The sequence below is a fragment of the Pyricularia grisea genome, chromosome I, assembly GCF_004355905.1.
Source record: "Pyricularia grisea strain NI907 chromosome I, whole genome shotgun sequence".
NCBI classification, from domain to species: Eukaryota; Fungi; Ascomycota; class Sordariomycetes; order Magnaporthales; family Pyriculariaceae; genus Pyricularia; species Pyricularia grisea.
The window spans coordinates 3,467,005-3,480,568 of NC_044973.1; the positions used below are offsets into that span (position 1 = coordinate 3,467,005).

A 13,564-nucleotide genomic window follows, 5' to 3' on the forward strand; every position below is an offset into this window, starting at 1 on the left:
GTTTACTTGTCAGGTGATCCATCAAACAAGGCTCTCTAATTGCACTTGATTCCGCTTTTTTTGTAAACTGGAGGGTAGATAGGTACCTATCTTCGCTAGTATGATTACGACTCCCTTCTGGTTGCCCAATGATGCAGGGTAGGTTAAATAAATTCCGACACTACCCACATCAACTACAGTCTGGCGGCGGTCAGTTTTCCTTCCCAACGATAGTTTCCACGAAATTATTTGGTCAACATACTCATTTCTCAATAACTGGAAAAGATACCATAAATCTGCTCGCTTCAGGCAAAAAAGCGGTATTTCACAAACAAAAAAAAAAATACCTTCCGCCGGTTTTTGTCTATTATTTTCAGCAATACGACACATTTAAACCGATTTTTTTTTTAGCATACCAGACGCGTGGTGGATCTGAGACGCGCCTTTAGACAAAACTCAACACAGAAAAATAAATCCAAGATAAACGTGGACGCTTTTGATAGGGTTTTCATCTCGCAGCAGGCTGAGGCCTCGCTAGGTAGTTGGAGCAACTGGAGGAAAATGGATTGGTTTCGGAATTACGGTGGGGGAGCAGCAAAGGCAGCAGCAGCACCACCACCATCACTTGGGCATCACCTCAGCCACGAGAACAAGTCACAGCCTTGTTCTTCACAGGGAAGCGTACGGATGCAAATAGTCATCGACTCTTCACCACATAAACGCCCATCTCCATCAGTATACGATGAGGGTGAGGATGAGCTCAGTAATGCTGTCACTACGGATCTCATGCCACTGGCTTGGAAGCCTGCAAGTGCCAGCGCCAGTATACCATGCGGCGCGCTAGCCTCTCCATCCGCCTCCGCCCTGGCCTCAAAACCAAGCCCAAAAAGGTCATCAAGACCAGCATCACCGCCACGGCCATCTTCCTCTTTTGACCTCCCAATACAGCAGCCTAAAAAGCGAGGCAGGCCAAAAGGCTGGAAGCCAGGCATGCCATATTCTACCATGAGCGACCGGCCCGTTTCGGAAGCCGCCAAGCTGGCCCGGGAAAAGCACCTGCGCGAGCATCCAGAGGCTGCTGCCCCCGCCGCCAGGGGCAGACCACGCACGGCGGCGCCCAAGGGCCCGCCGAAACCGCGCGGCCGTCCGCCCAGGAAGCCGCCGCAGACTCCGCGGCAGGTTCTGGATGGTCTGGAACGTCACTACGTACCCTTCCTATGTGAATGGAAGGGTTGCAAGGCAGAGCTGCAAAATATGGACACGCTGCGGCGCCACGTGCATAAGGTGCACGGCAGGGACGAGGTCTGTCGGTGGTCGACCTGCGTTGGCTCCCAGTCGACCGAGGTCTTTGGCACCAACGATGAGTTTATCAACCACGTCGAGCACGCCCACCTAGTGCCATTCCAATGGCACATGGGATTTGGTTACAGCAACGAGAAACCAGTTCTTCCTAGGATAAAAGCAGACGAGGACGCGCCCGTGCCTGCCTATCTGCTGGATGAAAATGGGATGCAGGTAACTCCTTGGATAAGGGAGATAGAGGTCGAGGACCAAGTGACACGTCTGGCACGACGAAAAAAGCTGCGTCTTGCGCTCAAATGGATGAACGATGAGGCCCCGTTAGAGGACGGCGACAATACCGAAGAAGAAGCCTCAAGCTGAAATCATCGAGTTTTCCGCTGTTGCTGAGGACGTCCTTGAACGACTGTTTCTGGAATATTATACTTAGTTGTGACAACGTCTTGATACTCTGCTTTCGGCGGAATAATTGGGGTACGGAAGGCCCTGGCTTCCGGATTGGTTTGCTTCATTTTGCATGGAGTTGGGATATGTGTGTTACGATTATATGGATAATGGTCCCTGAACCTTGGGACCACGGGCATTTGCAATAGTAAGCCTTCTAATTTAGCATATTCAGTTTTATCACCTTGGAACTTTCTTGACTCAACCCCACGTCCATCTCCCGCCCTCTGCACGACACTTAATGCCAAATCATGGCAAGAATCATGGCACTAGACATGAGTTCGTTTTATGATTTACGGACCGTTTACTTCGCAAGGTAGGTTGGGGCAATTCTGACCCAGTTACCAACCTCTACTGTTGCCGCTCGGATCGCCTTGGTATTGGCCATCCAATTTCTCCCCAGACTGTAAAGATTACTGGCACCTTTCGTTCTTAGACCTTGATCTACCGGAAGAGGGGAAATTAATTCTTAGTCACTGCTACGGGTACTCGTAGCAGGAGGTGCAATGTACCGATTTCGACAATTTCCTTTCTCGAGGCCGGCTCCTTTAATCTTGATATAGTAGATGCCGAAACAATACCCATCCTTCGTCTTGGTCATATCTTAGATAAAGTCGACCAGGCAGTAGCTGTCACCCGTGTAGAAAGTTTCCCGTGCCCTGAGACAGAGAAGAACGAATACTACTCGCGTTCCAAAGCACGTTAATACAAGATAACGCAAGCTCCCACTGCTAACTCGATCCTAGTTACACATACCACTTCAATACAGATCAGGTAGATTCGCCTATAACACAGCAAGAAGCAGTTACAAATAGGCAGGCATGGACATAACGACCGGTTCCTCTCACTGCATAGGGCTTGTTCATACGACAACCTCTGTAACTATCCACAATGTATGGATTGGGGGTGTTTTTTTTTTCAGTGTATTCAGTATTTAGGTAATACAAGTAATAGTAATTAAAAATTGGTCTGCCTCTTTTTGGTCCTTTTGCCGTACGATTCCGATTCAGGGGAGAACGGTGTGTAACCGCCATGTTTGATAACTCCAGCCCTGAGGTTCATCATGCTGTTGCGATCGATTTTGAATTTAAATGAGTAGGATGTGTCTTGCTAGACGATCAAATATCTTTCCGTGCCAATGCTCCTTGCGCACTTGTAACCAGGCCAAGCCTAACTGAACCACTTAGGCCGCTTCGCCAACACTCCAACCACCTCTCCGCCTCGAAAGCACCAAAAGTCAAAACAAATGTTTCTTCCTTGCAGAAAATGACTAAGCCGATAAAAAAAAAATGAGACATCGCCGCATCTCGACTCGTTTTTCTTCGGTCTACAGGATATCTAGGGTAACATATACGTATTCATGGTTCGCGTAAGGGTATTATGCCTACTTATCATCTCCATAGTGCAACGTCACACTGCTAAACGCCGAGAACGGGTCATCATCCGCGACCTTTCGTGTTGCGCCACCAATGTCCACGCTCTGGCTGTCCTTGAGCGTGCGGAAGTTGCCATCTGGCCCTTGGTCGGGAATTATAGGTGGTGTCAAATGTCTTAGGAGAGCCCACTGCGTCGTCCTGAACCAGGGATGACGCTTGAGCTCGGCGGCACCGGCAATGGCTCCAAGACGGCGGTTCTCGTCCTTGATCAAACATTTCCTGATGAATGATTTGCCCATCCTTTTTGAGTTGGACCGAGTCAGTATGAATTTACGCACGCTCGTACAGGGGTATGGGATGCTCAGAGCGGCTACTCACGGTGAAAGCTCCGGATCATCCGGGAAGTGCACATCCTCCCTCATGACATTTGCAAAGGTCGCGTTGCGGTTCTTGCCCTTGAATGGCGTGACGCCATATATCATCTCAAATGATAGAATACCCACGGTCCACCAGTCCACAGCAACACTGTGCCCGTGACCCTTAATCACCTCAGGCGCAATGTACTCTTCGGTACCGACGAATGAGTTGGTCCGGTAGCCTTCCAAACATGATCGTGTGTCGAGCATTGTCGTGGTGCCGTTTCTACCGACTATCATTGTGGGCATGCCGTCCTGGCCCGAAATCTTTGACAGATCGAAATCAGATAACATAATGTGACCTGACTCGTGCAGGAGGATGTCTTTTGTGGTACCATGGTTAGTATCCAGCACGAACCGAGCGATGTGGAGTGAATATAGATATAGCCCAGGGGTGAGTGAGCCAAGATGGGGAATCAAATGCAAACTTACTCTCAGGCTTGAGATCTCGGTAGATCAAGCCGTTCATGTGAAGATATTCAAGAGCAGAGATGACCTCAGCAATATAAAATCTCGCAGCCTCCTCAGAGATGCACTTTCCCGGACGAGACTGAAGCGCCCTAAAGAACTCGCCGCCACTGCAGTACTCCATGCACAAGTACAGGTACTTTTGCGACTGGAATGAATGGTGTAATGACACGATGAATGGGTGGTTCATAACCTGAAGGATCTCCTGTTCGGTCACCGTCCTCTTGATCTTGTTCCTACGGATCATTTCGTCCTTGTCCAACACTGTTCCAAAAGGGCATTAGCACACACGTAAACAATGTCTTTGAGATAAAAAGATACTTCACTCACTCTTGAGGGCAAAGAGCTTATCTCGCTTCTTTTCGCGTACCAGGTACACTTTGCCGACATCACCCTTGCCAATGAGCTTGAGCTTCTCAAAGTCTTCGGGTCCGACCCGGACCGGCCCTTTCTTTATCGAATTTGAGCTGTACGTCCTGTGATATGCAACGAGCTTCTGTTTCGGCCCACCATGCGGCGGTGTGGCAGCATTCGGCGCAGGGACGACCACAATCTCACCCCCCGCCGATGGTATGACGCACTCACCGCCGCCACCCGTCGACGGGCCCGGGGTCGGAGACGAACTTGATGTTCCGACGAGGCCGACGGCGCTGGCGTTCTTGTTGGCAAGGAGCGTCTTTTCCTTCCCCCTGCCTGATGTTGCCGGCCGACCCCCGCTGAGGTAGCCAAAGATGAGACCAAGCTGGGACGGTTCGCTCTTCACGCGTCTTATCCTCCTGGCAGCTTCGGTATCAGCGGGTGTCGAGTGCGGCTCGCTCGCATCTTGAGATTCGTCGTCGTGCGTTGTATATTGCGCCCCGTCGCTATCGTCGTTCCGGTTCGATTTGGCCTGGGTCGCCTCGTGGCCCGTCTTTGAACGACCGAAAGGAAGGCGGCGCTTATTGTTGTTGATCTTGAAGAAATTCCTGAGCTTGTCCCCTGTGGAGGTCTTCTCATTCGTGGTTGTTTTCAAGGCAGACATGATGGGAATTGTGTCTGGGTTGAAGCCGAGGTCTCGAGGCGATCTCGTATGCGGAGTCTGTGTCGAGCCGACGGCTAAAGGTAGGCGTCACCGACGTGGTGGCCGGGGTGGTAATTGCACGGATAATTACAGGTAGGAGAGATGGAGAAACAAAATAAAAGGCCGGAGGATAATTAAGCAGACACTGTAGTGATTCGGGAGAGGATATTGGCCCGACAATCGTGGGGGAGGAAAAAAGGGCAGTCGTCGAGGAACAAGTTGTTGTTGGGATGTCCGAGACGGGACGGGCGGATCGGGCTAACAGAGGGCGACGACGAGAATCAGACCCCAGGATGTAGTTGATTGCCCCAATGCGATGTTGCTACGTGAATCGAAGACTATGAGATCCGGTAAGCCTCGCACCTGAAGGGCCAGGCGTGATTCTGCTAAGTGTTCATTGTTCTGGGACGAGATTGATCCTTCCGACGCTGGCTATGAGCGGCTCGCATGTTTGTGTCGTGATCTTGTCCACCTCAGATCTGGGCACTTCCCGCCCTCCGCACTTCCGCACTACCACGTAATTACACTGCCAGCCCAGCCCCATTTGTAATGCGGCGGGTGGGGCAGTCCCGCCGTCACTGACCGGGAGGTTGGCAGGTTGCTGGGATTTGATGCCTAAGGCAGACAGATAAACTACAGTACCTTGGTAAGATAGGTAACGTAGGTTGCGTAGTAATTCACTATCGTCGTATCCTAGGCTGTGTTATCCAGCTGCATGCGAAATCGGGGCCCCACCAGGAAAGTGCCAATATTTATTTTATTTTTATTTTTTTACTTACCGGTAAACATTTGACAGCTTCTTAGTAGTTATAATACCACAATTATTTAGCAACTACGTCAAAAGAGGCTCGAGTGAACAGATCACTTGGCGGTCATCACCAAATCTATCCCTTTCTACCGGTAACCCGACTTGCCCGAGAGCTCCTGTGGCTGGGTGATTCAGCCCCCGTCTGATTTTATTAATACTAGTTATATGTAATATACTGTGCAAAGTTACCAACCGGGCTCTGGCTTGTCATCCCGCCAACTCTGTTGGGTAGTACGTATTGGTTGGGCCCACATGTTTTTTTGCCTTGTGGAGATATACCCAGGGTCATAATACACAGCTTCAATTGGTAATGGATCGCTGTACCTATCTAGATCTACGACGCGCCGCGAAGAGACGTGTTGATTCGCTTCCAAAAGCTTTATTGCGAATCGAATCTCCTCATGCCGGCATTTTTATCCTGTTTGCTGTACTCCAACATATTTGGGTGCCGTTCTGTCTGTATTCCTAAGCACCAACCCGCATGGCCGCATAGACCAAGTTCTTACTGATGCCCACTCATACGATTCCGTCATCTGGATATGACCAACGCATTGGGACTCCCAATCTTAATCTTGACTGACCAGCGTGTCTAATTCATTTCGACGAGTCAATTCCGTCACTCTGGTCCGAGAAAGAAAGAAAAAAAAAAGAAAGAAAAAGATGAAAAAGGCGACGACCCCTTGGTGTTAACATAATGAAACCATGGACTCCGTACGCTTTTTAAATCTAGCAGGGTCCGGGATTTTGTTTTTCTTGTTTTACCAATTCACGTTCTGGGTCAGACGCTGATGCTGCGCCTCCCTTTTTTCTTTCTCGTAACCATCGACAAAGTTGTCGTAGATGGCATCCTTATTCTCAGGCTGCATCACCTCCTGGAATCTTTTGCGTGCCTCGAGAACTTCGGGAGTTGGGGAAGCCGGAGGACCGTCGACTGTCTTGAATTCACCAATCTTGGGATGCGGAGCATTGCCAGCCTTCTTGCCATTTTTGTTAGGCAAGACACCCGGTCCCTGAACAAACATACCCTTTGCCATGTCCGTGACGATATACTTGGGGGTGTGGTCCGCATGTTTGCCGTCAACATCGATCACACCACCGGTGAGTTGATTGAGGAAGGTGCGGTATGAGTACGAGTAGTCAATTTCGCAAAAGGTGTTGGGCGTCTCGCAATGCTGAGTGAGGGCCGAAATGCTCCTGTACATCTTGCTGCAGAAAGGGCACCTGTACTTCGCTGGCCGGTGGTCATTGTTCCTGAGATGGCTGATAAGCTGACCAGCTTTCTTGAATGTTTTGCTGTAGCATATGAGCTTTGTGGTCAGTAACCAGGCATACAATGAAAACCTTTCTCGACAAAACCAAAGGAGACTACTCACATGCACTGAGGCGCATATGCGCATCGATATCTGTCCATAACCTGCTCGTAATACTTGCCCACATTGAACTTGGGGCTGTCGGGGTCGCGGACGTCCAGGTTCTGCGCTGGCTTCTGTGGAGTGCGGCATGCAGCAAGCTGCCTAAGCTGTTGAGCAGTGGGCTTAAGGGCGGGAGGAGCATTAGGAAATAGCCTCTTGCTCGCAGGCATGTTTTCAGCCACGGGGGAAGACTGCTGGACATTCGGATTATTGTTCTCTTTATGAACCTTAAGGCCGTCAGATGTGAGTAGGTCGGGACACTTGGAATCGCCCTGGCGAAACTTCTCAACCGAAGTTGAAGATTCCAATCCCATGCCATGCATCTCAAGGACAAGCTTCTGCTCCACAAGGGGGAGATCAACTCTGGGGTCCCTGTGGCCAAGACATTCGCCAAAGTCGACGTTGATAGGGGCAGGTCCCAGCTGTACACCCTTCTTAAGACGGGCTTCATCACGGTAAGCAAGCTCTCGGATGAAGTTCAATTGGCTCTCCCGCGCGGCATCTATGCTTGCTACAGCATAGGCTGCCTTGTCACAATCAACGAGATGATCCATGAGCTTGTGGACCTTGTTGTAATGTTCACCGCATGCTGGACAATGCAGATCCTGATCCGCTGGGTGATTCTGGCGTTAATTTGAAAGAGATTACCGGTCAGAAACTACTCGTTATGTTGTAGGCTGACCTGTACAGGGTGAGCTGAGCTTACCATTCTCAGGTGATAATACCAGGCCTCGCTAGAGTGCAATTTCTCGTCACAGATGAGACACTCCAGATGACCTTCACCCAGCTTAATCTTCTCCTTTTGGTGCTTGAAAAGCGCGTCTGGCTCGTCTGAAAAGAACACTTCGTCGCATTGAGGGCATTCGTGACGTTTTTCACCTCCAGTCAAAACGACGAGCTTAGGCTCTCTGTGAGGCGCCATGGTGAATGAAGTAGGAGCAGCGAGTCGATCTAGATAAATGCTTCTGTGTGAGCTCATTGTTTCATCATGAGCCTGCTTTGGATGGCAGGCAGAAATGGAGTGAGACGTAAAAGGGACTCGGCTAGAAAAGACCAGTCAAATCAGGTGAGATAAAGGTGACGGACATATGAATGTGTAGGGCAGGTCAGGTCCAAATACAACCGCTCTAGTGAGAAAACCCCGAGATTTCGAAAGCTTTTGTGCTGATTAGATGAGAGGCAGGCAGTTCTTGAAATGACAGATAGTATTCTGAAGAGAGTTCTTCGGGTCAATCAATGTAAACGGTTGGGGGTACCCCGTGGGAAGATTGTCCTGATTACTTGGTGATGGTTGTGGCGATGCGACGGGGATTCTTCAATGGGAGGAGACACGAGAAGGATATAAGGACAGGTTGACTTCTTTCTTACCTTGGTGTGGTGCAAGTGATTGACCAGAAAATAATGCAGGATTCTATTCGGGTGACTGATGAGGATTGGGTGAATAGACTAGGTAGATAGAGAGGATGAGATTAAGTTCAGGTATCCTGCTCAACCGGGAATGTGATGAATCGGAGTAAACAGAGAAAGCTTTGTGGAAATCTGCAGTTGTGAGCCACGGAGAGCAGGTGATGCGAACTTGCTTTGATGCCTGGGCAGTTATTTGTAGCCACAAAGAAGGTTTCGAAGTGCCTTGCCTTAACCTACCTACCAACCCTACCTACCCAGCTTAAGTTAAGGTACCTTGCTTGATGTACGCTGTACTCTTCCAGGGTAGGAAGGCAGAGGCGGCCCAATGAACGCTCTTCCCCTGGACCTGGACAAATAGCTGGAGAGCAGCCAGATTTAGTGGAGCTTCCCCAGGAGAGATTGCAGATCGAGACAACAAAATAAACAATAGCCAATACCATGGAAGGGGCTACAAACTGAAATGGACCATCTACTTCTCTGTTGCTGTCATCTCATCAGTTAGACCACAGGATATTCCATATAGCCCCAAAGATTTACGACGTAACCTGACAGCCATGTGCTCCACCTTCTGCGAAGCTCAACGGGCTCTGCGCGCTGTAGTAGATATTCACAGATATACTCAACCCATAAAGAGGAAAAGGAATGTCTGGGCACGACTCATCATGCAAAATTCGAGAAAGGTGTCGCCATTCCTCATGTATAACCTGGCTATGCCTCCGTACCATTATTCTCATCATAGAACCGATACGCAACTTTCTGCATTCAAGAGTTGAGCAGTCTGAAGCTGATATGAAGCATTCATGCTGCGAATCACAAAGTTTGTGATTTATAACTTGGGTATCAATAGTTTATCATTTATGTTGTAAGTCTAAGAACGAAACATCTCAAAGCACCGTTGGCTCCTAGACACCATGCCAATTTTTCATATGCGGCGACACCGAAAGCAAGAAACCATGTCTGACCCATGGCGAACCTCATAAGCCACTACTGTCTGCAACGAGCATGAAGAGACAGCATGAAAAAAAAAAATGATAAAGAACCAGGTCGACACTGCAAGACCGGGACTTGCAAGTGGCCAAAAAATCAAGACACATGGCTACAACACCATGTAGACGTGGCTAAGAATTACATGTAAGCCCAAGATCACCTTTTCAAGTAAGTATGATCTCCAACTCCGTAGGCTAAAGACGTCAGTGACCTCAACACGACAACGTCAGATTGTTGGCGCCTCCCTGCCTCTTATAAGAAACAGACCAAGTGCACCAAGTTGGTGTGACAGGGCTGAATGTAGAGAAACCCTCATGGAAAAGAAAGCATATTTGACTCTAGTTTCCGCGGAACAGAAATTGAAGATCCTCGGGTTCCAAAGAGTCCAGTGCGACATCGTCAGAGTTGACCGTCGAGTTAATCATCTTTGTCTTCTTCTCTTGCAGCTGGACGATTCGACTTTCAATAGAGTCCTCGATGCAAAGACGCGTGATGACCACGGGTCTGGTCTGTCCAATTCGGTGGACACGATCAGCCGACTGCCACTCAGCGGCTGGGTTCCACCAACTATTGGAATACATTGTCAGCACATGCTTTACGAATTCAAGCTGCCCTGATGGAAAGAGTATACAACTTACGGGTCAACTATAAAAACACGCGAGGCCTCGGTAAGATTCAGAGCCACTCCTCCAGCCTTGAGTGAAACCAAGAAGCATTCGACGTCCACGTTGTTCATGAAATGATCGATGGAGGCAGCTCGCTGGGCTGGGGTCATGCTACCGTCGAGCATGACAGTTGTGATTCCAGCTCGGCGAAGGCGCCACTCAATGAGTTGCAGCATACCAGTGAATTGAGAGAAGATAATGGATTTGTGTGAAGAGTTGTCGGACCGGAGCTTTTGTAGAGAGTGTACTAGCATCTCCATTTTTGTCGATGAAGTCCAGTTCTCCATCCGAATTCGGTTGATGATGGAATTCTTCTTGGTCATTTCCTGATCCTGCTCGATTTCAGGCTGCTCCAGGTCAATGGAGAGTACGATGTGACATCTTGGGCAAGTCGGCTGAGGAGTGGAGTTGACGTAGCTAGAGGCACACGCCCGACAGAACTCATGCTTGCACTGAGACTTGATGGCGTCCTCTGCAGTGTCATCACAGATGCAACAAACCATAATGTTGACACCAGGCTCGTTGTTCTTCTTCAAGATGAGATCGGGGTGGTCGGCAACTTGGCGCATCTGGCTCAGAAGGCCAAAGATGTTGGCGTAATTGTTCAAGACAACACCCTGTGCTACGTAAGTATCAAACTTGCGCTGGTTGTTATGCATGATACTGCCCGCCAAGTCTTTCTCCACCTCACCGAAAAACTGACGATCAATTATGATTTCCTTGAGCGGCAGCTCCATGGAGTCCATATGATCTTTCTTTTGACGCCGCAGCATGATTTTGGAGGTGAGCAGCCGAAGCTTGCGGAAGGCCTCGGCACCCTTTGAGGTTCTTCCATAAGTCTGAATAGGGTTGAGAAGCTCCTGGTTGAATACTGAGACATGTCGCAAACCACCATGACCACACTTCTTGCATTGATACTTGTCGTTCAGAGTCCAGTCCAAGGCGGAGCAGTCGCAATCCCTGCAAAGATAGTTGGCAAACGGTTCGATCTTCAAGAACCGTACGAGCGAGAAAAATTCTCCAATGCGATTCTGGAGAGGAGTGCCAGTAAGGCACCATCTGTAAGTTGTTTTGAGTGCCAGGCAGGCTTTGGAGGTCGTGGTGGTCCGAGACTTGATGTAGTGGGCTTCATCCAAGATAACTCGATGAAAGTCAATCGAATGAAGCAGGCTCTTCTCCTTGTAAATACCATCTTTCTTGCTGACGCCTTTCTCTTGCTTTGCGTACATAGACTGAAGACTGTTGTACGACATGATAATCACGTCATATCCCTTCAGCTCAGCTTTGGTCATCTTCTTGGTCTTGGTGTTGGACCCATGATAGACGATGGTTTTGAGAGTACCGTCGGTATAGGATTGAATTTCGCTCATCCACTGCATCAATGCTACCGGTGGTGCGAGAACCAGTGAAGGCTGCTTGGCTGGCCAGTCCGACATGACGAGGGACACAGCTTGTATGGTCTTGCCAAGACCCATCTCATCGCCGAGAAGTCCACCTTTCCATTCCGTCTGCTCCATTGCTTTCATCCAGGCCAGGCCCTGAAGTTGGAATGGCTTCAAATTTCGTGAGATATTCGTCGGTTGGTTTGCCGGGGGAGGGTTCACGACTGCTCTAGCTTCAAAATCCGCCCATAATGTCTTAAGGTAGGGGTGGTTCTTCTCAAGCTTTGCTCGATCCCTCTCCTCACGCGTCATGTGGTGGCGGATATGTGTAGTACTTGTTCTGCCACGTCTGACGCGTGTAGCGGGTCGAGGTCTTTCTGACGGGTCATCACCGATATCTTCATCGTCTTCGCTAGTGACCGAACCACTGGATGAAGCAGACAATTCGGAATTGAAGTCGAGCGCTACATTGGCGCGTGGCACAATCCTGCGACGCTTGGGATTCGGCTGCGAGGCTTTGCGATTAATTCCGCGGCCTTGTTTGCGAGACTTTGTTTGAACCTCGTCCTCGAAATCATCAGAGGAGTCGTTCACATCTTTGCTGTCGAATTGATCGGAATCATTCACATCAGGAGCCGAAGAAAGGGCTGACCCATCTTCCGAGTCTACAACGAACTCATGTGGGGTTGCCTGTCTCTTTGATTTGAATTTTGCCTTGATGGGCGCCGTGACCACATCATCTTCCAAGTCAAGATCATAGACAACTGGCTTTTTCTTCAGACTCCTAGTCGAGCGCCTAGTCGACGAGGCTCCTGAGTGCATAGGCTGTTTAGCCATACTGCTGCCAGCGGACTCGGTCTCCTCCGCTTTCTGTAACCTTCTGGCCAGGACTGCATCTGGTGAGGAATCAGGAAGCTCTTCATCACTGTCATCCACCTCATTCCACTTTCGCTTCGAAGCTCCGTTCAAACTGTACACACTCTTGCTGAGAACTTTCTTGCTGTCAGCTGGCGGTTGAAGGGGAATATTAATCTCGAGCCTAGAGCCAGACTTCTGATTGACAACGTTTGTCGGAAGAGGGGTCGCAACTGCACTGGTCATGGGCGTCGAGTAACCACTTGCAGAGGCAGAAGCGCTACCACCAGTGGCAGCAGATGCAACCGATGGCGTCTTGCTGCTCGAAGTCGAGGTTCTACCTCGTTTAGGCTTGCCTCCCACCGATGCATTGCTTGCTGTTGCTCAAACAGTTTGCGACTAGGTTAGCAGCAGGCCGGGAAACCGACAGGACGGAGGCATATCGGAACGTCCTACCAGGTGCCTCTTCAACGAGGATGTTGAGATCATCGTCCGCCAGCGCCTTTCCGGCACGGGCGAGCGAGCTGCGTGTGCGCCTAGTCATGGTTGCAGAATTCGTGGGTTTACTTGGTATTATCAGTGCTTCTTCACGCCCGTAGATTGAGCAAGGCCTCCCGCTGCTTTCAGAGCCCTCTTGGAGGTCGTGACAACTGGCAATTCGCGCCGGAAACTCGCGACCTCCTGGAATGTCGACGTATAACCTAATGTTTTCCAGCACCTAATGGTGGTTGAGATCGTTACAGGTAAGCTTGGAGAGGAAGCTTCTACCGAAGCGCAGTTATCGGATTAGTTTCGGCGGGTGCGCAATTGGGATGAAATACCACCCCTGAGGTGGCGATGTAGTAAAAAAGAAATCCAAACTAGGCTAAGACCGCAGATCGATGAGACGGAAGGCAAAGAAGAGGGGAGTTCAGGATCTAGAACCAAGAATTTGTTGGATTGATTGGTCAAGTCAAAAGGCTTGCTCGGATATAGCATCTCCCTCTCGGAGATCAGCCCCCGACAC

General features: G+C 49.7%; 5 protein-coding genes across 5 annotated transcripts; 1 reads left to right on the top strand and 4 right to left on the bottom strand.

The window, feature by feature from the left end:
• Positions 1–540: 540 nt before the first annotated feature.
• PgNI_06101 (uncharacterized protein) lies at positions 541–1,641 on the top strand (the record flags this gene model as incomplete). Its single annotated transcript, XM_031126130.1, has 1 exon — positions 541–1,641. One exon carries the CDS (start codon positions 541–543, stop codon positions 1,639–1,641), a length of 1,101 nt encoding a protein of 366 aa, XP_030982762.1.
• Positions 1,642–2,691: 1,050 nt separating this feature from the next.
• Positions 2,692–5,551, bottom strand: PgNI_06102 (uncharacterized protein). Its single transcript, XM_031126131.1, has 4 exons — positions 4,313–5,551; positions 3,947–4,246; positions 3,477–3,837; positions 2,692–3,398 (listed from the first exon to the last, which is right to left on the bottom strand). The coding sequence occupies exons 1-4, from the start codon at positions 5,001–5,003 to the stop codon at positions 3,107–3,109; spliced, it is 1,644 nt and encodes a 547-aa protein (XP_030982763.1). The 5' UTR covers positions 5,004–5,551; the 3' UTR covers positions 2,692–3,106.
• A 1,057-nt stretch (positions 5,552–6,608) lies between these two features.
• Positions 6,609–8,184, bottom strand: PgNI_06103 (uncharacterized protein; the record flags this gene model as incomplete). Its single annotated transcript, XM_031126132.1, has 3 exons — positions 6,609–7,143; positions 7,224–7,885; positions 7,969–8,184. 3 exons carry the CDS (start codon positions 8,182–8,184, stop codon positions 6,609–6,611), a joined length of 1,413 nt encoding a protein of 470 aa, XP_030982765.1.
• A 203-nt stretch (positions 8,185–8,387) lies between these two features.
• Positions 8,388–8,731, bottom strand: PgNI_06104 (uncharacterized protein; the record flags this gene model as incomplete). Its single annotated transcript, XM_031126133.1, has 2 exons — positions 8,388–8,472; positions 8,631–8,731. Coding segments are annotated over 2 exons (186 nt in total), but the record flags the coding sequence as incomplete, so codon positions are not given.
• A 776-nt stretch (positions 8,732–9,507) lies between these two features.
• Positions 9,508–13,446, bottom strand: PgNI_06105 (uncharacterized protein). The gene is made up of 3 exons (XM_031126134.1): positions 13,015–13,446; positions 10,295–12,935; positions 9,508–10,223 (listed from the first exon to the last, which is right to left on the bottom strand). The coding sequence occupies exons 1-3, from the start codon at positions 13,100–13,102 to the stop codon at positions 9,995–9,997; spliced, it is 2,958 nt and encodes a 985-aa protein (XP_030982768.1). The 5' UTR covers positions 13,103–13,446; the 3' UTR covers positions 9,508–9,994.
• Positions 13,447–13,564: the final 118 nt, after the last annotated feature.

Bases quoted from the DNA above. Each gene is read 5' to 3' on its own strand.
- PgNI_06102 (XM_031126131.1), bottom strand. From the start codon at position 5,003: ATGTCTGCCTTGAAAACAACCACGAATGAGAAGACCTCCACAGGGGAC. The intron at 4,247-4,312 runs GTGAGTGAAGTA...CTTTTGGAACAG, and splicing joins TAAGCTCTTTGCCCTCAAGA to TGTTGGACAAGGACGAAATG. The intron at 3,399-3,476 runs GTGAGTAGCCGC...CAACTCAAAAAG, and splicing joins GATGATCCGGAGCTTTCACC to GATGGGCAAATCATTCATCA.
- PgNI_06105 (XM_031126134.1), bottom strand. From the start codon at position 13,102: ATGACTAGGCGCACACGCAGCTCGCTCGCCCGTGCCGGAAAGGCGCTG. The intron at 12,936-13,014 runs GTAGGACGTTCC...TTTGAGCAACAG, and splicing joins CCTCGTTGAAGAGGCACCTG to CAAGCAATGCATCGGTGGGA. The intron at 10,224-10,294 runs GTAAGTTGTATA...GTATTCCAATAG, and splicing joins CGTGTTTTTATAGTTGACCC to TTGGTGGAACCCAGCCGCTG.